Raw genomic sequence first — 26,767 nt, 5'->3', positions numbered from 1 at the left:
CTCCACTCCATAATCAACAGGCAAGTTGCTCTGTTTGTACTTAAGGAGTAAGCAGGAAGGCTCGGCTACAAACCATTACAGTAATCTAAATTAGCTATCATCAGTGACTGAAGAAAGATGCAATAATTATCTGAGGATAAAAAGCAGTCTCAATCATTGTACTAAGTGCTACCTTAAAAAGGAAGCTTTCACAACAGAACTATTCTGTTCTCTCATGTCACGCTCAATTTTGGAACAAAAACAGAGAACAAATTTTCAGTCCCACATTTAGCTAAGGTAGTTGGACAGTTCCAGGATCTTAAGTTCATCTGGGTACTGCTTTTAACCCATGCATGCAGAATGAAAGCAGGCCATCACCTCCATGCACAAAATAGGGTGAAGCAGGGTGGTTTCTGCATGCATGTGTAATGGCAAACCAGAGCTATACTTCCACGCATTCAATTGGGAAACCCAGGTTTAGGCTCAGCCTATCTCTTATGGTCTCTCTAGGATGGACACTTATCTCCATGCCCCTCAGCTTGCTACATACTGCTGTGTCATTTTTCTGGACGCAGTGGCATCCAGCAGGCCAGGCCAGACTGAGCTGAGACCACTGCATGAACACCCCCCATCAGGCTTGCGCTGGAGTCAGAGAAAAATGACTCCGAGGCTTGATTAACTCAATCTCTGCCATTTTCTCCATTACAGTGCCCTCTGGCCTTTATTAATAACAGCACCTTTGGCCCAGTGTGCTGGCTATTGTAAATTATGTCTTCCAGGCTAATTAGGGTAATGAAGATGAAAGTAATAAAGCAAAGTAATGGGCAATTTCTTAATACATTGTCAAAGAAACCTGTATTAATCATGCAGGCTCTTTTTTTTTTCTGCCTTTATGAATGTCAAATAAAAAGTGAGAAGACATGGCAAAATTCAATAGAACCTTTTAAAGAGAAACCTCATTACAGCAAATAGTGAAAGAGTAAGAGAAGTTAGCAGGTATATTGAACAAATGATTTTATGTAATTGAACAAATGCACAGATAATTATGAACACCTAAGGCCATTTCAACTAATCAACAAATATCAGGGCTCCAGCGGCACGAGCCCAATTATAGAAGGCCTGGGTGTCACAGGTTCCAGCCTCGGTCTCATTACCTGGAATGCTTAGAATCAAAACAAACTTTTTCTGAAACTTCAGACCGGGATCTTTAAAGAAGTGAAGCGAGGGGATAGAAAGTCTAGCTGAAATGAAAGGCACCAGCCTATCGAATAGGACGACAGTAACACACCTCCATGGGCTTTGGTGTGAGAAATTGCACTGTCTTTGTTCAGGGTTCTTTGTGCACAGCGTCCTGATGTGTGCATATCCTGCGCTTAGCCCTTTTCCCATGGAAAGTCTGACAAAGTGAGAATGCCACAATGCCCAGCCATGGAACATTTCGCTTCTCCCATTGTTACTCTGGCCGGCTCATCTGTTTACCTCATTATCTTTTCAAGGGAGAGGGCAGAGCTGCAGGAGGCCCTCTGCCTCCAGGGGACAGACTGATGCAAAAAGCTTGGGTTCAGTGTTTACTGTCACCAGGGAAACTAGGCGACATGTGGTCGGTGCTGTCACCGATCCGCCTTCTAGCTGCTCGGAAGAGGCTCCTGAGTCCTGCAGGAATCGAGAGAGCACGTCCCCCCCAGACTGCCACTTCCACGGGGCAGGGAAAATGATCAATGAGTCCAAGTTGCCACTGGAGCACCAACTCAAAGAACCCAAGCAGCGAGAAAAGGGGCGAGAGGTTGGGACTGGTCAGCCGCAATTCAGACGTGAGTTCTCTACCGGTAGCAGCTGCGGATTAAGCTTAGTCGTCTCTTAAAGGGACGTCTTCAGGTGGCTCCAGATCCTCAAGACAAGCTGTGCCAGTCCTGGGTTTGTCCCTTGCAAACCTGTGTTTCTTGTCCTGCAGATAAGAAAACAGGAACAGGTCCATAAACGTGGTGTGGGGGGGAAACAAGAACCGGCTCTGCCGAACTCTGACAGCCTGGAGCCATCTGGTAATCCAAATCAGTCTTATTGGGCCCACATCCAGTTAGCATTCCAGGATACTCACAATCAAGATGCATGAAATATTTTTTCTATGTATTGGAGACTCATGTGCAAAGTTATCTCATGCATACACATGGTGGGTATCCTGAAAACCCGGCTGTGGGGTCCATAGTATATGTTTCCGTATCATTGATATAAGGGGAGGAAAGAAGGGGAAAAAACCCATCAGTTATTCTGTTAGGTGCATATATCCGTATATTTCATTTTGTGTGGTGTGATAATAAATCTGTCCCCTGAGGGACCAGACCAACTCGTGCATCATGAGTTACTGACAAGCGGCATGATTACTCTTAAAACATTTGCTATCCTCAAACTATGATGACACATTGTAAAAAGCTACTAGTGTGTCTGGATTTTGCAGCTCAGGCAGGGAGAGAGCTTTGGCAGCAAGGGTAGGAGGAAAGCAGGCAAAGAAGAAGAAGAGAAAAAGATGATGTTTAAAATGTTTCAATCCCCAAACTAACAGTTCTAGGCAAATAGGAGAAATTAGGATGTAGTAACTTTCAGGTTGAGATCATTGGTGACCATTGGTGAAATTGAACACTAGTAATATAATATATAATAGACGTGAAGCATCTGTTTACGCTTTCCAAAAATACTAGGTCTAGGGGGCATGCGATGAAGCTACAATGTAGTAAATTTAAAACAAATCGGAGAAAATTTTTCTTCACTCAAATTAAACTCTGGAATTCGTTGCCAGAGAATGTGGTAAAGGCAGTTAGCTTAGCGGAGTTTAAAAAAGGTTTGGGCGGCTTCCTAAAGGAAAAGTCCATGGACTTGGGGAAATTCTACTATTTCTGGGATAAGCAGTATAAAATGGTTTGTACTTTTTTGGGATCTTGCCAGGTATTTGTGATCTGGATTTGCCACTGTTGAAAACAGGATGCTGGGCTCAATGGACCTTTGGTCTTTCCCAGTATGGCAATACTTATGTACTTATATTTATGTTTGGGAATTTAAAAAAGTAAATCCCTGGAATAAATCTTTCTGTTCGCTATACATTGTGTAACCATAGATAGCTACAATTTTGGTTCATAACTTTTCACATGCAATTAAACCAGCTTATGTTTAATTGCATGTGAAAAATTATGAACCAAAATCACTGAAGGGCCAATGCAGAATGTTAGCGGCGTTTGCTCATAACTGAGCGCATGGCTTTTCTAACATAAATATAAGAAGAAAGTTTTGCCCACCAATGTAGTAAGCCAGTGCTCCCCAAACCTGGTCCTGGAGGCACCCCAGCCAGTCAGGTTTTCAGGATATTCACAATGAATATTCCATGCGAGAGAATATTCATTGTGAATATCCTGAAAACTTGACTGGCTGGCGTTCCTCCAGGACCAGGTTTGAGATCCACTGTAGTAAGCTAATGATATTCCATTTGAAGCATGCAGAACATATGCAATTAATTAGGGTAAGCTGACCAGATACATGTACACAAGATACTGCACCAAGGACAGCTAGTACTGTGCACATATCCGAGCAAAATGAAAGTGTCAGCATCCATCTGCGCATGTGCCGGAATGTTATTCTGTGGATAAATATCAGCCACACAAACATTTCTTGCGCAGAACAACATTCAGATACATGTATACATTTATGTTTATTTGGAATTTGAAATAACGCTTTTGCTGTGAACAATAAGACTAAAAAGTAAAGCCAAAATAGAAACAGAAAAGAACTCCATTTAAAATAGGAAAGGTCACACACATACGCACAATTCTCCCACCCTATCTCCAGCCCTCTCTCGAACCAGACCCCAGAATCTTCCCTCCCTGTCTCCAGCCCTCTCCTCAATTTGACCCTAGAACCCTCCTTCCTTGTCTCCAGCCATCTCCCCAGTCAGACCCCACAACCCTTGACTCTAGCCTGATCCTCAGCCAAATCCCAGAATCCTCCCTGTCTCCAGTCCTTTCCTCAGCCAGACCCCAGAACCCTCCTTCCTTGTCTCCAGCCCTCTCCCCAGTCAGACCCCACAACCCTGTCTAGCCTGATCCCCAGCCAAATCCCAGAATCCTCCCACACTGTCCCCAGCCCTCTCTCCAGCCAGACCCCAGAATCCTCCTTCCCTCTCTGCAGCCCTCTCCCTATCCAGACCCCAGAATCCTCCCTCCTGAGGCTTCCTTTCCTCCAGTCTCCTCACAAGTGTCTGCCATGTGGTGACTGGATATCCTTTCTTCTGCCCATGCAGTGATTGGCGGTGTACCTCCTGTACACCGCCTTGGGTTAATCTCAATAAATAAATATGTGGTGAATTAACCTGGATGCAACTGTTCTTAAGGGTAGATGGATAGAGAAGATTAAATCATAATTAATTTTGTAAACAAAGAAATGAAGATGAATAAATATGGGTATAATTAGGGCTAATAAGGAATAGGGAGGAAAGAAGAAGTGAAATTAATTGCATGAATGGATAATGTTCAAATAGAATTCTTTGTTTTCTGAAAGGCTAAATTGAAAAAAATGAGTTTCCAGTAGGTTTCTGAAGGACATTTAATTATTTTTGGTAGAGAATTCCAAATTTTAATACCTTGATATGAGAAACTGGCATTGTGGATTGTTTTATAGATTACATTCCTACAAATAGGGAAATGCAGAATGAGATATTCTCTGGATAATGATATGGTATTACGTGGAGGTAATTCAATGAGATTGTTCATATATGATGGAGAAGAACCATATAGAATTTGATGAATAAAAACACAGAACTTGAAAGATATTCTATCTTTTACTGGTAACCAGTGTAGGTTATATAGAAGAGGAGTTGCTTTGACGAAGCAAGGTGATGTATATATGAGGCGTGCAGTGGTATTTTGAGCAGTTTGTAATTTTTGGATAAGGCCGCCTTTAATTCCTGTATAAATGGAGTTGCAGTAGTCGAATTTTGTTAGTACTAGGGATTGAACCGAAAGTATGAAAGACTGATTTAGTGAAAAAATCTCTTTAGTTTCCAAAGTGAATTAAAGACATTTGAGACCACTTTAGAAACTTAGGCGTTACTTCCATGCCAAATTTTCCATGCAAAAAGTGTTCTAACAGATGCATGGCGCCAAAACAGGGAAGAAGCAGCAGATCCAGGTGAAAACATATGCGCCCATTTATATAATAGTGTCTGGGAGCCTGATATTCAGACTGCGGGAGTTAGCCTGGCTACCGGAGATTCAATGGCAGGCCATTTCTGGTGACCGCCATTGAATATCCAGTTTATTTTTGGCCTGTTTTTTTTTTGTTGTTACATTTGTACCCCGCACTTTCTCACTCATGGCAGGCTCTATGCGGCAAGCAATGGAGGGTTAAGTGACTTGCCCAGAGTCACAAGGAGCTGCCTGTGCCGGGAATTGAACTCAGTTCCTCAGTTCCCCAGGACCAAAGTCCACCACCCTAACCACTAGGCCACTCCTCCACTCAAATTTAACCGGCCAAGTTGATACTCAGCACTGGCCGGTTAAGTTTGAACCAGCCAAAGATATTCCTGGTACTGAAGCGACCAAATATGGCCACCAAACTCATGCTGAAAATCGACTGGTAGCAGGTTATATCGCGTGATATAGCCGGCCATTTGCCAGCCGCCAACTGCGAATTTTCAGTGGGTCATCGCCGGTCATGTCCCTCTGAAAATTTGTGGATAGCCAATTATGGGGCATTTAACCGGCCAGGATCTTATGAATATCTGGGGGGCTAAGTATTTCCATGTGGATATGCAAAGGGGACTTGGGTGGGCCAGGGTTGTTCCCTTAAAATGCACACAGTGTTATAGAATTCATTATAGAAATATGTCTGATACTTCGCGAACTTACCTCAACCTACATTACCCCAATTGCAAAGGACTGAAGTACAAAACTTATTATGGATCCAACTTCTCCTTCTTAGGCAGCCTACTCTGGAATGCCCTCCCCAGACCCATCCGATCAATCAGTGACTATCTACCCTTCCGGAAATCACTAAAAACCCATCTGTTCAAGCAAACCTACTCAAATGACCCAATCTAATCTATGAACCCATCTACCCAACACATATCCAGAAGACAACGACAATGACTCAGACTACATCTCCCACCATATTTCCCTATGCTTTTCCCGCATTCCATCCCCCTCTCGTCTCCTCTACCCCTCCTCCTCTACCCCTCTACCCCTTGCTCATACCTCTCATACTCCCTTCACCCTTCCCCATCTCTACCTACCTATCTCTTTTTATTACTCTGCTATAATTAACTAATATTTTCTCTATCGATACTCTGTAATCCATATTATTATGTAAGCCGCATTGAACCTGCTTTGAGTGGGAAAGCGCGGGGTACAAATGTAATAATAAATAAATAAATAAATTCAGGGGATCTGCACCCAACTTGCATGCCAGGATTTACTTCTGGTTTCAGTTGGTGTAACTGTGCATGCCCAAAGTTGAAAGGGAATCCCAATACTAATCTACAAAGGACACCAACATTGGGTCCATTATAGCATACTGTTTAGCGCCAATTTTCTTTGGTGCCAGATTATGCACGCCATTTCTAAAATTTCCCCCTCAGTGCCTCCTCTTTGGAAGGCGTTGACATCCAGGGCTGCCGAGAGGGGGGGCAGGGGGGACAAACTTCCCCGGGCCCAGGCCTCCAGGGGGGGCCTGGCGCCACAGTACCCTCCACCCACCCCCCTCCATCCACCACTGGGCCGGGCCCCCCTGAATTCAAATCATAGCACCTCACCTCGACCTCACTCCGTGTGAAAGAAGCGCAGCAGCGGCAGTCTGCAGATTGCCTCCCTTTGGGCCTTCCCTCCCTGTGTCCCGCCTTTGTCTGACATAACTTGCGCAAGGGCGGGACACAGGGAGGGAAGGCCCAAAGGGAGGCAATTTGCAGACTGCTGCTGCTCCGCTTTCACATGGAGTGAGGTCGAGGTAAGGCGCTATGATTTGAATTCAGGGGGGGCCCAGCCCGGTGGTGGACAGAGGGGGCGGGTGGAGGGGGAGCGGCAATGACATCAACATCGGGGGTGGCAGCGGCGTGGGCGGGGCCCCGGGGGTGGCTTTGCCCTGGGCCTGGCCCAGTCTCTCGGTGGCCCTGAGGGCATCCAAGCTAACCGCACAAGTGACAGCTAATGAGCGGTAAGCAGCATGCACTAAGTGCCATTTGCAGTCCATCCCACTTCTCTGTCCACAGCTCACCCAGTTCCTGCTCTCTAACGCAGCATGCAGTTAACATGTAAATTAGCGTGCCCGGTTATGCCACAGTTGTGCACCCTAATTCTCTAGCGTACCTAGGGCGGGGTGGTCCGCCCCAGGTGCCGACAGCAAGGAAGTGCACAGAGCAGGCACACAGCTGTCGGCTCTGCCGGTCCCCTGCCCCAGAACTGGACATTGACATCACAGGGGGCAGGGGACCGGCAGAGCTGACAGCCGCATGCCTGCTCTGCACATCCCCTTGATTGGAGGAGGGGTTGTGCTCCACACAGGGAAGGTGTTTACCATGCCCGGGGTGGTATGCGTGTTCTGCCTGGGAGAGGGGTGTGCGCTCCACCCCAGGTGCTATATAAGATAGGTACGCGATTGACTTAATTAATGCGTTAACTGCTTAGCAAAGGGCCCTAGATTGTAAACCCTCTGGGGACAGGCAAACACCTACTGTACATAGATACAGCTTGCCTTGAGCTACTACTAAAGAGGTATGAGCTAAATTTTAAAAAAATGCCTTTCTTTTTTTGGAAAAGTATTTTTATTGAGCCAACTGAGCAATACAAAAAAGATGAAACAGAAACCAAAATCTGACATAAATGACAAGCAAAAAAAAAGCCTTTTTGCATGAACCATATATACAAAGAAATGCAAAAACTTGCAATTTATTTATTTATTTATTTGTTGCATTTGTATCCCACATTTTCCCACCTCTTTGCAGGCTCAATGTGGCTTACAATACTACTACTACTACTAATCATTTCTATAGCGCTACTAGACGTATGCAGCGCTGTACACTTGAACATGAAGAGACAGTCCCTGCTCAACAGAACTTACAATCTAATTAGGACAGACAAACAGGACAAACAAGAGATAAGGGAATATTAAAGTGAGGATGATAAAATAAGGGTTCTGAACAAGTGAATAAGGGTTAGGAGTTAAAAGCAGCATCAAAAAGGTGGACTTTTAGGTTAGATTTGAAGACGGCCAGAGATGGAGCTTGACGTACCGGCTCAATACATCATGAATAGTGGAAACATATAAGAAAATATACATTTAGCATTACAGAAGGAACATGGGTTATATGATAATGGTAAAACATATTAGTAGTTTAACAAGCAAATATTATAAGGCAGTTCTGGATATTTGTATAGGAGCCAATTAATGTGGCTCCTCTTAAATATCACCCTGTTCAGTGTCTTTATATGAAAAATCCTAAGAAATCAACATATCTAGAAGTCACATCAGGCAAAGGTTATTGCAGGCTGTATTTTCCTTTTTTTCTCCCTTCAACCCCCCCCCCCCCCCCCCCACCCACACACACACACTCCCCCTTTCCCCGCAAATCTACCCCATTGGCTTACCCCTTTGTATGTAACTGTAGATATCTTTTCCATAATTCCCAATATTGGACTTTTCTGTGACTCCTCTCTTTTAAACATACAACCGATAAGATCTCTGAAGATAAAGGAGTGGATTCTATAAATGGCACTTAAACAACTGGTGCCAAAAAAAACCCTGCTTTAGCGCTATTCTATAAGCCGCGCCTAAAGTTCAGTGCAGTAGTTTATAGAATGACACTTAAGAGGAGACGTCACGCACAAATTTAGGCACCGCCATTTGCACCAATGAAATTTACACTAGTGAAAACTGGTGCAAATGCCCATGCCTCAATTTACACGTGAAGCACCGTTATCCTATAATTACGCGTATAACTGAAAACCACACCCCCGATCTGCCCCGAAATGCCCATGAGCCTCCCATTTCTGCGCACCCTTTTTCAGGCCACACGTAAATTTTAGCCACGGATCCCGCACCTAAATTTGCACACGTAAGTCCCAATTAAATCTAATTATTGCCAATAATTGCTTGCTAAAAAAGTCGATTATTGGCACTAATTGACGCGCATAAATTTGCATGCACAATTTTGGGTGACTTTTATAGAATCAGGGGGAAAGTGGACAAGAACCCCAGGAATAAGTGCTACAGAACGAGCAGAAAAGGAACCAGAAATTAATTGGCGAAGCTGATGAAAGGGGTCTCCGGCAATGGTACCGTTTTTAACTCGAGAGGGTTTTTTTAGTCTTTAATTTTTTGATCCATTGACTCTGAAGCTGTAGTTGAATTCTGATTTTAATTTTCAGGGAAGAATCTGGATCAAATGGAGGCAAACATAGCCCTGTTGATTCCCCCATCCTTCTGGAAGCAAAACAGAGATGGCACATGATCAGAAAGCAAAGAGTAGCACAATGCATGTCACCTTTTGATATATGGGCAGCTTATCCCTGTCCTGGTTCCCTGTGATAAGGTTATCTCCTTCAGGGCACTGTGATTTCCTGCTTGGCTCTGCCTGATGAATAGACCAGTGTATGACTGCTATTTCAAGGGAGAGCGAACAGACAGTGGCAATTTGACTCCCTAAATTAGGAGGCATACTTCACATCAAAATCTAACCATACAGGCAAGCATTCTGTTTGGCTTTTTGGGGGGGAGAGGAGGGGGAGTAAATAATTCCAGGAATTAAAATTTGGAATGCATGCTCATATGTTATGAAGTCAAAATAGTGATACACACTGGTCTTGAGTTTGGAAGTAAAGAGAACAGAGCTATAGAAACAGATTACCTGATTTTTTTTGGGGGGGGGGGGGATGGGAGGACAGCCCAAAAATTCTATTTAAGTATAAGAAACCTTGGCTGCAAACGTTTTCTTATAGTATGCCATGCCATACTTAATATTTTTACTGCTGTAATTGACTACTGCTCATGTTTGATCTATTCTTACTGTACACTGCCTTGAGTGAATTCCTTCAAAAAGGTGGTAAATAAATTCTAATAAATAAAAGATATACACATGTTTTGTATGTCTGTGTGGAAAGTAGCTTTTAAAGTCTGCTACTTTCCAATTCAATGTTTTAGACGCGCAACTAGATTGTGAAAATTAGGCAAAATAAGATGAATCTTTCAACTTAACTGTAGCAGAACTGAATATGGACCATGTGGTGATAGCCAAAATTGAGAATTCCCCATCTAACAGGACACTTATGTGAGAAGTCCAGAAAAGGCACCTATTTAAAGTCTGTCTTACAAAGACAATTTCACCCATGTGCCTTTATACAATACTCCCAGAATCAACTTCTGTACATAAACTCTGCGTGTTCTCGTGTTCTTGTTAAAACACATTCAGCTGCTTAACCCAAACTATAACACCACATTGTACATATATAAGTACATACTTGTACACAAGGATATCATGGGGTAATTTTATTAAAGACTTTTTCTGCATGTAAAAGAGTCTTTACATGTGGAAAAAAACCTCCACAAGGTTAACGGTCAATCGGAACATAGAATCAACATGATGGTTTATGATTTGGGGTCTCAAGACACAAAGGGGGAAATGCTATAAATAAATTCAAATTCAATAAATAAATTCAAATAAGGCACCAGAGAAGATCAGTGCTAAAGGTCAGATTCTATATATGGCGCCTAGTTTTCACGCGGAAATATGTGTGTAACTTAATTGGCGCAAGCCAATCAACGTTTTTAACAGCACGTAAGCAATAATGAGCACTAATTGTCCTAAATTAAGTCACTTAGCTATGCGGGTGCTGGCATTGAATATTGCCGGCAACCACATAACCTGGGGCTTCTCCCCAGTGCCGCCCCCCAGTGCCACCCCTGACCTACCCACTTTTTAGTTGGGTGGTCTGAGGGGATGTTCATTGGCACTGTTCGGTTGTGCCGCTGAATATTCCCATTTAGGCAGCAGGAAGCAATTTAAGCGGGCAGGAGCTTAAATCGCTTTGAATATCGGCCCCTAAGTGTATTGCACATACTAACAGCCAATGTTAATGACATGCAAATGAAACAGATGATAAAGGGCCTAATATTCAAAAGGAGGTAATAGTCACCTGCACTTAATCAGGCAGTGCCACTGAATACCCCCTCTGACCATCATAGCATCTGGGCAAAACGTTAACACAGTGGTGTTACTTGGTCAGCTGCCACCCAGGGCAGATCGCCATTGCGTAACCCCCCCAGGTGCAGCACAACCCCCCCCCCCCCCCCCCCCCCAGTGCATTGTTGTTACCTCCTGTGGTGCTGGGAGCAGCTGCACCAGGGGCGTAGCCAGAAACTCACCTTTGGGTGGGCCTGAACCTAACATGGGTGGGCAGAAGAATTCCGCCCTGTCCCACAAGTGATTCGGTCTCTACCTCTCTCGCCTGCAAGCCACATAGTCTCTCAAACATCCCCCTCCCCCGCACACCTTTTAAGTAGAAGATTTTCACCATCAGCCAGCAGAAACTAATACACACTGCTCCCTCTGCCCGGAACAGAAAGTAACATCAGAGGGAGCAGGGAACTGGCAGAGCCGACAGCCAGGGCTGCTCCCTGCACCCTTCCTACATCGTGCACCTGGGGCGGGCACCCCACCCTCGGTATGCTGCTGTGCTAACATCCACCACGCTACAGGTTATGCGTATTCATTCTAATGAAAACAAACTGGTGGAGGAAACGATCTCAGTAATCCATAACCAAAACAACTAATATCTCCATCTTCAAAGCGAGGACTTAGGTTGTTACTACTAATATGGATGAGATTCAATCATCGATCAGAAAAACCTCCACCAGATGAAGTGCATATCATTTCCTTATCAAATTGCATATAATATTTATATAATGCAACAAGTGGGGTACAAAAAGAGCACTTATCTTAGATACTGATCCTAACCCATTTCACCTATGGCTTCATCAGGGGATCTGAAAGTGCTTATATTGCACTTTCGGATCCTTAGCTGATCTTTTAAGAATCATCCCCACAGTGGACTACACATAAAATTTTACTACCTGGCAGGCATCAGACTGGCACATTTTTTTACAAGTGGGACATTGTTTGAAAAACTGAACAAAACTTCAAAATTTTAGTGTTTTGGAAAAACAAACAAAAGCCCAAAATGCTTGAGTTTTGCATGTTTTAGGACCTTTTGGTGTATTCTTCCACACAATGTCTCACTTGTAAAAAAAAAATATTTCCAAGTTAGTACTGTACTTCAATCTCCAGATAGGTTAGAAACGTTTAGGCCTAGTAGACATAGAATTTGAGAGTTGGGGACTATACTCAGGTACCATTCATTGGTAGACAAGCCCTTGAAGTGACAAGCTCTACAGGTAGACATTGTCCTTTGTTTTGTTTTGTTCTGACAGATGCCTGATTTCATGGTGTATTGGAAACAGTGACCAAAAAATGTGAAACGTTAAGCTTGTGAGATGTCAGCTCAGGACCACACTGCCCGTCTGTGCCAGGAAGCGGATCATCACCTTTCCCAAGGAAAGATGGCATTGGCAACAGCTTTCTACATGGCTGCCTTTAGCTGCAATGCACCGACAGCTGTAAAGAAGGTGAAATCACTGGGAAGGAAGCAGTGGGAAGAAGTGATAGCCACCTTAGAGAGCTGGTGCCTGGGAGACAGTGCCATCCCTAAACTTATGTTGAAAGGAATATCCGTTGTGTCTCTGAACACTGGCATAGCTGTTGTGTTCCTCTCTACTCTCTGCCCCAACAACTTTGCTGCCTCCATCTGTAGAATGGAAACCTTGTTGAGAAGTGGACGCTATGAAGAGGTGGTGAGTAGATGCAATACTTTGCTCAATACTCACTCCCAGCATTCAGTGCAACTGCTGTTAACTCGGGGTCTAGCTTGGGTACTGTCTCAGACTCGTTCAGGAAATGGTGTGGTGGACTACATGCAAGTGTTTGGGAAACAGAGAGAAGCAACCATCAAATTTGTCTGCAGCAAGCAAAAGGAATACCTCCCACAAATCACTCGTGCCATCTACAGCTACATCTCCAGTCATGATAAAGACTCAAGCACTAGGTGTCTGGATGCCCTTATCAATGACTGCCATAACTTTCTCATTGCCATTATGCCAGATGACCCTCGGGCTTACAAGATGCAGGCAGCATTCTTGTTAGAGAAATGCAAATTTGAGGAATGTGTGGTTTTCACTAGCAAGGCTATTGAGACCTTATCGACCAGGACAGATCTCAATGTGGAGAGTTTATCTTGTCTTCTACTGGATCAGGCTGCAGCTTTTTTCTCCTTGGGTGGCCGAACAAAGGATATGCTTCAAGATTTAAAAGAAGCTTTCAGTCTTAGTCCAAGTCATGCAAAGGAGCATTTTGACCAACTCTTCTCTCCTCAGAATACCGAAAGAGTTGAAGCAAATGTTAAAGCTACCATGGAGATGGAGTTTGCCGAGTTTAGGGAAGCTCTGCGCGCTCATCCTGAGCTCAGATCCAACCCTGGCACTGATCTGCTATCCCCTATAATCTGGACCCTTCAGTTCTTAATTCACATCTCTCCAAGTGCCAAGCGGGAGATGAGCATCCGACTGGCAGACTGCCAGCTGCTTGCTGGAGATTTTCGTAGCTGTCTGGAGATCTGCAACCATCTATTGGAATCAGAACCTAAGACCTACCAAAACACTCTCTTGGTACTTCGAGGGTTTAGCCACCTCCATGTCAATGAACATCAGCAAGCCCTTGAGGACTTTCAGAAAATCATAGAGCATGATTCTCCACATCCTAGCAGCTGTGTGAAGGCCCTTTGTGGGAGAGGGCTTATCCGTATGTTGGGTAGCAGCCCTTACCTCACTGCCTTGGACTACATCACAGCCTGCAGACTGAAGATGGAAGAGACATTCCTTACTATCAAATCATATGTACCCTGGAACCAAAGAGGATTACTCTACAAAGTTCTGCAGGAAGAAGGACAGAAGATGCTCCAGAAAAAACCTACAAATCTAAGCGCCAGTGTTTCACTCCAACGGAAAAAAGCTTTTGATCGGAAAGATTTGTCCTCCAAAGACAGGTAGAGTTTCTTAAACTTTTGTAATCAGATTGGCTAATGAGATTATTTTTTTGGCATGCCACCCATATTATAATTAAGGTTGCCAACAAGCTGTAGGTCACAGCTTCTCAAACTTATAGCCAATATGACCCCATTTTAACAAATAAAATGTCAGTTAACCTCAGGTGATGATTAAAAAAAAAAACCCCAAATAGCAAGTCTCTAATCTGCCTCCCCTCCACCCACTTCCTTCTTCTTCACCCACTCTCCCACCCCCCATTCATCCAAAGCAGGAAGGCAGCAGCGGCTGTGATGACGACAGTGGCAGCAGGTCAGCGCAGACTCACACAGTCCTCTATTTTGTGTGGTTTTCCAGCTTAACAAGACGCCTACCCAGGAGGGAGCAGAGCCTCTGAACGTTCACTGTCTGGTTCATAGGACCCATGCTGACTGCCACTACTGAGCATAGGACACAGCAGACGTCCAGAGAGAAGGGGAAGTGACCCTGTCTCTGTGACCCCATCCATTGATGATATGACCCCATTTGGGGTCCTGGCCCACAATTTGGTTGTAGGGAAGTACAGTTGTGATTATTCTAAAGAAAAACAAAACTAAAAGGTTGCAGATGCAGAGACCAATGAAGTAAGCTTGCATTACAGCTATGCGCTAAAGCTCAGCACGTGATTTTGTAACGCAAGCATAATACAAACATTTTGCTCCCCAGTGCTTTGAGGGCTCCTTTTACCAAGCTGCGGCAAAGAAGTTAACTGAAGCCTTATACGAGCACCATTCTGCTTTGAGATTATGGGGTATGTTTACTAAGGTGTCTTAGCATTTTTAACACGCCTTTAAAGTTAAGGCACGTTAAATGCTAACACGCCTATGCATTTTTATGGGCACGTTAGCTATTAACACACGTAAACCATTAACGCACATTAAAAACGTTGATTTCAATTCCCACTGCAGCTCCTTGTGATTCTGGGCAAGTCACTTAACCCTCCATTGCCCCTGGTACAAAATAAGTACCTGAATATATGTAAACCGCTTTGAATGTAGTTGCAAAAACCTCAGGAAGGCGGTATATCAAGTCCCATTTCCCTTTCCCTTTCCCCCTTAACACTGTCAGAGACATCTAGAAAGGGTATTTAGAGGTCAGTTTTCAAAGCGATTCACTCAGGTTTGTGCATAGATCATATTCTCAAATCTTCACACCTCAAAATTTTACTGCACAAAGGGGCCCTTTTACCAAGCACTAACGTATGCTTACTGCAGCTTAAAATAGCGTACTACAGGGTACGCTGACGTGTCCCGCAGTACTTGTGATGAGTGTATGCACTACCAGCATGCTAAAAAATAAAATGTATTGGGGTTTTTTTGCCAAGGGGCATGTCTGGAGGCGGAGAGTGGGCGTGTCTGCGCTAATTAGTTAGCACAGCCAGATTGCCGCATGATAACTGATTAGTGCGTAAACCCTTACCACCTGCAACATAGCTAGCGGTAAGGGCTCAAGCATTAATTTTGGTTAATGGCCATGTGCTGATGGCAACGTTAGTGCATGGGCATTAAACTGGAAAATGGAAAATCAGCCATTTTCCAGCCACGGCAAAAAGTGGCCTTAGCACACGGGAAGGACTCACATAAGAGCATGCTATGACCATTTTTGCCACAGCTTTGTAAAAGGGCCCCAAAAAGATACAAATGTCATACCTGTAGCACTTTACAAAGTACAAGTATGCATGCATTTTCCCCTTGATGCAAAGATCATAGGTAAAATATAAATATAGTCTTTGTCCCAGTGCATTGTCAATCTGAAAACTACCCCTTCTCTTACCTCCACCCCACCAGAGCCTGCATTAGAAGCTAAGAGGCCATTTTACTAAAGCATGGCAAGTTTTTATCAGTGCATTTTGACTGAAACCGAAACTCTCCCCCCCCCCCCCCCCCCCACCACAATCACTCTTCCCCCCCCCCCCCCCCCCTTGAGCTGCACGAACACCCACAGGCCCTCCCTGGGCCTACCTTAGGAAGCCGTGATGGTCTAGTGGTCTGTTTGGTGGCAGGAACAAAGCCTACTCATTCCTACCCGGTGCAGCTGCTCAACTGAAATGGCTGTGAGACTTCCCACAACAGCCTCGCGAAAATGGCTGCAAGAGGTCATTTTGAGACTGAAACTGGTATAAGCAGGAACAATCCAGTCACTTCTACTTATGCCGGTTCCAGTTTCAAAATGGCTGCCAGGACCTCCCATGGCAAACTTGTGAGGCTGTTGCAGGAAGTCGCGGCAGCCATTTTGACTGAGCAGTGGCACCAGGCAGGAACGAATGGGGTTCGTTCCTGCCTCCAAACAGACCACTAGACCACTAGAGCTTAAAGTGGGTTCGGGGATGGTCGGTTTAGCCGGGGAAGGGGCCAGTAGCCCAGAGGGACCCATCTTCTGATGGTGGGGGCGCATCTACTGCTGGGGATGAGTGGGAAGTGCACAACAGTTTTGTGTCAGCTTTGGTTCCAAGCAAAACCAAGTGGCGAATTTCAGCCTCAGATTCAATTTTAGTCAAAACCAAAACCATCGGCTTCAGTCAACCTCTACAATCTTTCCCCTTAAAGGGTACATTCAAGAACATTTTTAGGATTGTGAAAAATTGGAGGGAATACGTTATAGGTTTCCATATCTCATTATTTATATTTTTCTTCTTTTCTTTCTTTCTTTTTATGTTTCCTGTCCTCTTCCTGTACCCTTTTCCTTCCTCCTTCTCCCCATTCCTTATCTAGGTTTCCTAGTCTCAAAGTTTTCCATCAGCTGCCCCAATTCAAGCATTGCTACATTGTTTGAACTAAGTCCCCTGAGGCAAACCCTATGCCGGAAACATATCGGGCACATGATCCTTCTGTGAACATCTTTATGTTTTTAATTTTTAAGATGCTTGGTTAATTTGTATGTTTATACATTGTATTTGTGATTTTTATGTAATAAATTATTGTTTTATGGTCAGTTCATTTTATTGTTTATATTTTTATTTCTTTTTATATGCCTTTGTATTTGTAATTGTTGCCATTTTGTGTGTGGCAAGTCCTTTCCCTCTCTTTTTTACTATAAGAATTGAGAACCACTGTTATAGGGGATGATTTACTCTTTCAAACTCTAATCCTTCTAGTGCCAGGGTTGAGAGATGAAGATCAGTAACTGAGAAGCAGTAGAGAGAGTTCTATTCTCCCTTAATTGTGTGGAAAAACTGAAGTCTTCTTCATCTAGTATTATAATTCTGTCACCCTTCCCAAGTATGAAATTCACTAAGAAGTTTGCAAAGTAAAGTAACTGTTTCAGATATTAGAAATATAAGCAGCCGCTTTTCCTTGCTTATCTTGTGCAGTGAGCTTTCCGGGCTCCACCAGTTGGCATCTCTCCTGATGGAGCTGGACCCCACCGACGAAGTATCCCGCATTCTCTGCACAGACGTCCTGTATCAGATGCACCGTGTGGAGGAGGCTCACAAGATGCTCCTACTTGCCCTCAATGGGAATCCCCAACGGTCTCCAGTCCTAGCCAGGCTGGCTTTACTGCAGCTAAAGAAAGGTTTCATTTATGACGGCAATCAGGTAAATAAATTAAATGCCTAGAAATCAAAAGTAAATTTAAAAGAGAGAATCAAATGGTTTACAAAAATCATGCACTGTGATAGTTCAGACTGTATCCTATGTAGGGTTACCATATTTTGTCCTCTGAAAAAGAGGACACATGCCACACCCCCTGCCACACCCCTGCCACGCCCACACCACATCCCTTTCAGATCCTCGCCCTGCCATTTCTCGCTCTCACCCTGCCCCCTGTCACTATTCCTCACGAGTCACATATTCCACTCCCCTGCCTCCCCCCGTCATCTCCCCTCCCCCTTGTCACATATTCCCCTCCCCTCACTTTACTTACTGTCTACTGCCCTGGTGGTCTAGTGACCTTTTCGGGGCAGGAAAGAGCCCCCTCTTTCCTGCCCAGAGCGCTGCCTTGCCATGCATCCTTCTCGGTCTTGGCTCGGGATTCAAAATGGCCGACGAGAGTTGAAGTCTCGCGAGGCCGCTTCAACTCTCGGTGGCCATTTTGAATCCCGAGCTGAGACTGAGAACGATGCAGGGCAAGGACAGGCAGTGCTCTGGGCAGGAAAGAGGGGGCTCTTTCCTGCCCAAAGAGGTCACTAGACCACCAGGGCAGATAGTAAGTAAGGGGAGGGGAGACCCACAGCGCCGCTCGCCCGCCCGTCCGTTTGTCCAGAAATCTGGACAAACAGGTGGGCGGGCAAAACCCGCTGAACGCCCCGGACATGTCCTCAAAAAGAGGACATGTCCGGGGAAATCCGGACATATGGCAACCCTAATCCTATGACCATGTATCAGAATCCTTCAATACACAGCAAGGTATCATTCAGCACTGACTAGCTACACGGAAACTTAACAGCAATAAACAACTCCACATCACTGAAACTTTAGCAAGATAACTAACAAATTCCGGAAAAGGCTTATGAAATCCCCCTTTGTGGGGTGGTTTTAATGACATTTAAGAGGAGAGAAGAAATCTTGGTAAAGTGCTTTAAAACTCAAACTGGTTTATTCTTTCTGAATTTATAAAACTGTCAGTTTTAGCTTTCCTTAGTAGAAACTCCACAGAAATATAGCTGATTGCACATTGTTACATTGCAAGAGTGGGAGTGGGCCCCACAACTCTGCCTGCATGCAAATGGAACAGACAGACAGGCTGCTGGGAGTACTTCTACACATTTTAAAGGGATTAATTCAATGGAGGGTATAAAGCTTATGGAATAAATGATGCACACACACTGAATGGAGAGAGCTGATGGAAAACCTGCTCCCCATAAGTTTAGGGGAGGGAGAGATTGGTAGCATGGTTGGAAATTCACTATGAGGGGAAAAATAGTTTGTTTTGTACTAAGCCATTTCTGATGTTTCTTTCTGAGATGAGAGACAGCTCTCTAGAGAGGAACCCTGTTACTGGGGTTTTCAAAGCCCTGTTAAGGGCTAGTAATTTTGAACCCCAGCAGACAGAGTGCTCTTAGAGGCTCTCCTGAAGATAGGAAGAGCAGCAGCCCTTGGGAATATTGCTCAAGGCAAGAAGGCCTTTGGGAGCAGCTCAGGGCAGAATAAAATGGCCTGCGGGAGCACAGTCAGGGCCTAGGGCTAAGAGCAGAGATTGCCCTTTAGTGGGGAAGCCTGGTACTTGTGGTTTCAGAGTCCTATTAAGGGCTGGTAAGACTGAATTCCAGCAGGGAGAAACCCCAGAGGCTCCTCTTGAAGAGAAGACCAGTGAGAGACAAGGCCTCCAGGATGCAATTGGCAGTAGGGGCCCAGCAAGGGAGCTAGGTATGGCTAGCACTAGGAGCCTAGCAGAGGAGGATAGTCCTTAGGAAGGCAGCCAGTCCTCTGAGCCCAGAAAAAGCTTCCAGGAATTCGCAGCACGGACAGGCATAGCCAGCCTGGAAGTTCAGCATAGCAGCCACCAGTCCAAGAAGTCTCCAGCAGAGGGGTGAGATCTGAGGGGACTGGTTCTAGGGCGCTCTTCGTTAAGTATCAAAGGGACTACTCAATCGTCTAATTTAAATGGATTTGTATTCTATTTGTGGTTTCCATCAGCGTGCTCATTGTTTCCTGCGCTAGAGCTGTCTGTGCCATTCTGCGGCAGCAAATGCGGCGCTAGACCGGTGCTAATGGCCTCTAGTGCCCAGATTTGCTTCTGAGCATCGAGGCCTGAGCCCTTAAACTTACCAGAAACATCAACCCACACCAGGCCAGTGTTCCCAGGAGAAAATTAACACCACCTGATGAGGTGGATAATTTTCTTTGAATAAAACAACTTGTGACGTTTAAGGCTAATAGTGCTATTCATTTCGCATAATATGAGCTGCTTTGCATGCATTATAGCTTCTTACTATACAACATGCATTACATAGAAAACTACTGTGTTAAGGTGTGCTATTATTGGCAAATTGCAATCAATTGCCATAATGAAGCTTAGTAAATGTTCAAGTGTACAGCACTGCTGCGTACGTCTAGTAGCGCTATAGAAATGATAAGAAGTAGTAGTAGTAGTAAACAGAATCCTAAGATTTTCCTTGACTAAATAGTGTAGTTCCTAAATTTGCCAGCAGAGGGTACTGTTAAGTTTCAAGAATATTTCCTCGCCTAAGGAAATAGAGAACAAGCAGCTTTACGATACCCAGGCAAAATGTGAGTATTCTTTTATCTCTTGCAATATGCCTTGTTCTGTAGGCAGAAGATGCTAGGCAAGGCTGCAGTGTAAGACTGGGAGCCACACTGACAGGACACAAATCCAGTGTGATATCCACAAAATCAGCAATCTCCAACGTAATCTGCATGGCCATGGTCTCCCTGTCCCAGAAACTTTACAGTTTGTTTGAAGACAAGAAGGTTAAGGGGCCTATTTCCGGAACCACATCTGGAGGACAACCATATAAATCATATTTGCACGTAAAGTGCAATTTTATGCACATTTAATCAATAATACTGCAGGATAAACTTCAGCACAATTTCATACAAAATTACAACTTGAAGCTGAAGAGATACACATTCTACTAACTCCCATATACAGGAGATCATACCTTTTATTTCAGTAAAAATAATAATAAGGAGGCAAAAGACCTCAACTGCCTGATGTTCAGATTGCGGGAGACAGCCGGGCTGTCTCTCGCGGTCCCCACTAAACTTGGATGTTCAATGCCAGGCCATTTCCGGTCACTGGCTTTGAATATCTGGTTTAACTTTGGCCAATATGACTTTAACCGGGCAAGCTGATATTCAGTGCTGGCTAGTTAAAGTCAGACTGGCCAAAGTTATTCTACCTATTGTGGCAGCCAAAAATGGGCGCCAAACTCGGCCGGTCCGCTTTTAAAAACCAGGGGATAGCCGGTTATATCACATGATAAGTGGCTATCTTTAAGCCACTAACCGGTGACATTCAGTGGCAGATAACCGGCTGTCTGGCACTGAATATCACCGCATAGCCACGTAAGTGTCGTTTTAGCAGCCATTTTATTTTACATATTGGGCGACAAATGTCCAAACTGTGGCTGAAAGTAAATATTTATTTATTTATTTGTTGCATTTGTATCCCACATTTTCCCATCTATTTGAAGACTCAATGTGGCTTACAATAATACATCCTGACAATCGCCAATCAAGAGTAGATAAAACCATTGGTTACATAAAGAGCAGGTGTAACATAATGGATATAATCAATTCAATAAATCAAAAATAGACTGATTAAACAATTCGATAAATCAAAAAACAGATAGGTTCTCTAGTAAGTAATGATGTGTTGGCGTTCCTGTTATTGATTATTATATGTTGGAGTTCCTGTTATTAATTATTATGGTAAGTCTTGTTAAAAAGGTAGGTCTTTAGTGATTTTCGAAAGTTGGTAAGGTCGTGAATATTTTTTACGTTAAGTGGTAGTGTATTCCACAGTTGCGTGCCAATGTAAGAAAAGCAGGATGCATGTACTAGTTTGTATTTTAAACTTTTACAACTAGGGAAGTGGAGTCCCAAGAATGTACGTGTGCTGAGTTTTTAGCGTTCCTGGGAGGTAAATACTACTACTACTTATTTCTAAAGCGCTACTAGACGTACGCAGCACGAACACGAAGAGACAGTCCCTGCTCGACAGAGCTTACAATCTAATTAGGACAGACAGACAGACAGAACAAACAAGAGATAAGGGAATATTAAAGTGAGGATGATAAAATAAGGGAACTGAACAAAGTGAATAAGGGTTAGGAGTTAAAAGCAGCATCAAAAAGGTCTGGCATGTATGCTGAAGCATTTCCATGAATGATTTTATGGACCAATGTGCAAACTTTGAACATAGAACGTTCCTTAATTGGGAGCCAATGGAGCTTCTCTCTTAGGGGTTTTGCACTTTCGTATTTTGACTTTCCAAAAACGAGTCTAGCTGCTGTATATATCTTTGTGCCTGCGTTTACTGGACTCCGTTTTTCTCATCGGTCTCAAAAAACCTCCTTTTAGTTCAATATTGTACACTCCCTTCCACACTCAACGTTTGATGCAATACTCTACATCTTAATCATCCACTTTAATTTCTTATTGTGGAGAATGTAATGAGCACTTAGCTTTAAACATTGCTCCCAACGGGGCTCTCTGCTTCACTGCCTTACAAGCTTCTTCAGGGGACTAAGGGGCCCTTTTACTAAGCCGCGTAGACGCCTATGTGCGCCCAACGTGCACCAATTTGGAACTACCGCCTGACTACCACGTGGCCCAGGTGATAACTTTATTTTTTATATGCATTCACTATGCACACTGGAAAATATATTTTATTTTCTGGCGTGTGGCGCTAACCAGGCAGTAATTGGCAGTGTACGCGTGCTGATGATTATCGCCCGATTAACGCATGAGACCTTACCGCTAAGTCAATGGGTGGCAGTAAGGTCTCAGGCCCAAAATGGATGTGCACCAATTTTTAATTTGCCGCACATCCATTTTCGGTCCAAAATCTGAGGACTGTTTCTTCACAGGCCTAGAACAAAAGGTAAAGTCTCTTATCTTCAGAAGGGGAAAAGATTTACATGAGCCTGTGGCCATCAGAGCCAAAAACACAGTCTATGGCCTGTAGTTTCTCTCTTTCTCTCTTTGTATTTTCATGTCTGGCTCCAGCCAGACCTCAGAACAAGGCTCACAATTCTTCAAATAAAAGATTGACTTACCTCAGCCAGATCACAGCAGCTAGAAGTGCTCAGTAAAGACATATGCTGGGGCTTCAGTTCTTCCTTCCCTGGGCCTCCTTAACCTCAGCCTGGCCCTCTCTTTTAAACTCTCAAAGCTCAAAGCTCACTTCCTCCCAGGGCGGGATCAGTGCTCTTAAGGTGGCCCAGGTTAGTTAGAAAGGGACTTTTCTTAAGGGTGTTCTATAAACCCCGTCACAGACACTTAGAGGCATATTTTCAAAGCACTTAGCCTTCCAAAGTTCCATCGAAACCTATGGAACTTTGGAAGGCTAAGTGCTTTGAAAATATGCCTCTTAGAGTAGTTGGTATTGTAGAATCAAAGTGCATTGTTTTTTTTCAGACCAGGATTTCTTCTTGTTGTGCTCCTTCCAGTGTATTTTTATGGTACTTTCACTTTTTCACCCCAATGTTTCATCCTCCATGTTGTTGGTCCCCTATGATTTCTTCTTACAACCTGACTCCCTTATTTTACTACTAAATGTATGACTTCAACAATTGTCAACCTCACCACACATTTGATTCAGTTTTATCCATATTGAGATGTGGCTGTTATATAGATTAATTATTCTGAACCTTATTCTTAGTACCCTGGTAGTCACAAATCCTTGTAATAAATAAACAAGTTTGGTGGATCCTTTCACTGTCAATCATGTTGCCATAGCAGCAAGCAGAAAGCCCAGTCTAGAAGAACGGCTGTTGGAGCCCACTTACACCTGAACCGTAATCTAGAACTTAGCAACAGATGGAAGCAGTTTCTTGTAAATCATATTGCCATGACAACTGGAGATAACTTGTTAGTTTCAATGATTGTGTTGTTCAACAGCGCAGTACTGTAACAAGTATTCATTTACAAGAAATGGAACAAGTGGATTGGTTTTATGATCAAATACCAAAGTTGAGTAAGGGATTAAGGGGTCCTTTTACAAAGGGGTGCTGAAAAACGACTTGAGGTAGTGTAGACCTGGGTTTTGGGCACGCGCCGATCCGTTTTTTAGCGCACCTGTAAAAAGGCCTTTTCTTTTGCCGAAAATGGGCTTGCGACAAAATCAAAATTGCCACGCTTCCATTTTGAGTCTTGAGACCTTACCGCCAGCCATTGACCTAGCGGGAAAGAATCCGAGCGGTAATGACCTACACACATCAAATGCCACTTGGCGGGCGTCCATTACGCACGCCCGAAAATAGAAAAATATTTTTCAGAAGTGCATATTGGATGTGCACCAAAAATTAAAATTACCGCAAGAGCCACCCGGTAGCCGGGCGGTAACTCCAAACTCCATTTTGATGCGCGTTGGGTGAGTGTAGATGCTTACTCAACTTACTAAAAGGGCCCCTAAAGTTGCACCATCTATCCTAACAGAGCTGTGTCTAATTAAATTACAGGCCCAGCCATTATCAAGCAGCTAATTCCATGTGCAGTATTGGATAGCGTGCAGTGACAAATGGTATTATGTATTTATTTGAATTTAGTTCACATCTTTTTCAGTAGTAGCTCAAGGTGAATTATGGTACATTAAGTATTTCTCTGCCCCTGGAGATCTGCAATCTGAGGAGTCCTTTTACCAAAGCTTAGCATGCGCTAAATGCCAAGAAGCCCCTTTTAAACCTATGAGCTTCTTAGCATTTAGTGTACACTAATTCTGTTAGCACGGGCTAAGCTTTAGTAAAAGGTCCCCTAAGTTTGTACCTGATGCAATGGAGGTGTCAGTGACTTGACCAAGATCACAAGGAACAGGAGTGTGATTTGAACCTGGATTTTGCTGCTTGTCGACCTGGTGCTTTAAACATCAGGCTACTCCACTCCAAAGCTTAAAGCTAGCATCACTATGAGGTAATCATAGATATGAGATTCTGCAGTGTGTTACTGTGGAAATAATTATCTTTATTTGGTGATATTCAATAAGGAGTAAGCTACAAGGGAAGACCAAAGAACATCTACTTGAGAGGGTGGGTGCCTACTTATCTTTATAGAATACTAGTGTAACTGGTGACATACGCACCTATAATTTAGATGCGAGCACCTGCCAGCCATAGACCTGGTGTAAGTGCTCATGTCTAAATGCCAGAGATACACACCTACCTTATAGTAATTCTATAAATTATTTATTTATTTAAAAACTTATATTCCGCTCTATCCACTGTCTTCTCAGCGGAGTACAACAAACACAGGCACAATAAGAAAACCTAATACAAAACCACAAATCCTCTAGCACAAACTCAAACTAGACAGGACAAAAATACAGGTCATAAAGATGTAAAGCAAAAACAATTAAGTCCCCACCACAAAGACCCCCCTCAATAAACATCAGTCCACATTATGAGGCAGATTTTATATATGGCGCTTAAAAAATCAGCGCTGAAATCAGTACTGACTCGGCATATTCTATAATCGGCACCTATATTTAGGTGCCGATTATAGAATACATTTAGTTGGTATTTCAGCGCCTAAAGCTACGTGCATCCATTTACACAAGTGAAAATGTGGTGTGAATCCTGGCATGTAGATTTACGTGCCCTGGGCTATATTCTATAACTATAAGCGTAAATTTCAGAACACTCATGAAATGCCAATTTCCCTGCCTATAACCACGCCCCTTTTTGCCTGTGCACGTTAGAAGTTTGGCACACTTTGTTACAGAAATACACTTAGCGAGTTGTGCAGCTAAATTCCAGTCAATGCCAATTAGTGCTCATTATTGCTTGTTAAGTGCTGTTATCAGCTCTTATTAGCTTGCAGTGGCATACCAAGGGCGTGGCGGTGGGGGCGGTTTGCCCCGGGAACACTCCGCTGGAGGGGTGCAGAGAGCATCCGCATGCCTGTCGGCTCCGCTGGTTCCCTGCTCCCTCTGCCCCGGAACAGGTTACTTCCTGTTCCGAGGCAGAGGGAGCAGGGAGCCAGCGAAGCCGAGAGCCGCGCGGCTGCTCCCAGCAGCCAAGAATGCACCCGGGGGGGGGGGTTGACACACTGGGGGGGTGTCATTGCACCAGGAGGGGGGTCGTGCTGCACCCGGGGGGGGGGGTGCGCATCGGTGATCCGCCCCGGGTCGCAGCCAACCTAGGATCGTCACTGTTAGCTTGTTAAGATTGTTAAGTTGCGTTCATTGTTAAAGAATCTGCTTGGATTTCAGTGCGGATCTGTAGACGCACTATATAGAATCCCCAGGTGTATGCCTGTCGAAATGGAAATATTTTTACAATTTCCTGAAGCCACCCATCTCCTGCAATTCTGTAATACACGTAGGGAGCCAAAGTTGCAGTCTTGCAATATAAAAAATTGCCAAAATTCTGCCAACCTAACACCCTGATAGGTGGGTACATCTAAAATAGCAGAATTTATGGAACATAACAATCTCTTTGGCTGATATACACACAGTTTGGCAGCAAAAATAGAAAAAAATCCTATCACATAACCCTTTGAAAACCAGGTACAGGATTTTGAAACGTATTCAATATTCCACAGGCAGCCAAAGTGCTTGTAGCGACTACATTCCCTAAAACCCTCGCCATGGCATTCTGGGTGACTTGCAGTGCCCTGAGCAGATACTTCCTGACACCCAGAAATAAACCATTGCAATAATCTAAGTCAGAAACCACCACACTCTGTATTACAGTACTAAAATTATCTGGTCTCAGTAGACTTCTCAAATATCGCACTGTCTTCAGTTTACAAAATACATTTTTAATCACATTTAGTACATGATGTTTCATTGACAAAGTGTATCCATTATCACTCCCAAGTTGCACAGTTTGGTAATAGGAATAGATTCTCCCTCAAAAGCAAACTCCTTTGGAAAACTAGAATCCAACTTATTAGCTAAAAATAAAATTTGCATTTTGATGGAATTCAATTTCGAACATCCATTTCTGAATCACAGATATTATCCCTGTTAGGTTATCAAATTCTCTTACAGGATCGTCATTGAA

At 43.9% G+C, this 26,767-nt stretch overlaps 1 protein-coding gene across 1 annotated transcript in view; it reads left to right on the top strand.

The window, feature by feature from the left end:
• Positions 1-1,551: 1,551 nt before the first annotated feature.
• TTC34 (tetratricopeptide repeat domain 34) overlaps positions 1,552-26,767 on the top strand; it is a 66,492-nt gene continuing 41,276 nt past the window's right edge. The window contains exons 1-3 of the mRNA XM_030222151.1: positions 1,552-1,790; positions 12,436-14,102; positions 17,450-17,675. Of these exons, the coding sequence (XP_030078011.1) occupies positions 12,499-14,102; positions 17,450-17,675 (1,830 nt within the window). The 5' untranslated portion in view covers positions 1,552-1,790; positions 12,436-12,498. The remainder of the gene's footprint in view (positions 1,791-12,435; positions 14,103-17,449; positions 17,676-26,767) is intronic.

The sequence above is a fragment of the Microcaecilia unicolor genome, chromosome 13 (genome assembly GCF_901765095.1).
Source record: "Microcaecilia unicolor chromosome 13, aMicUni1.1, whole genome shotgun sequence".
NCBI lineage: Eukaryota > Metazoa > Chordata > Amphibia > Gymnophiona > Siphonopidae > Microcaecilia > Microcaecilia unicolor.
The sequence above is the reverse complement of the archived record's forward strand: the minus strand, read 5'-3'. Positions and strand labels throughout refer to the sequence as shown.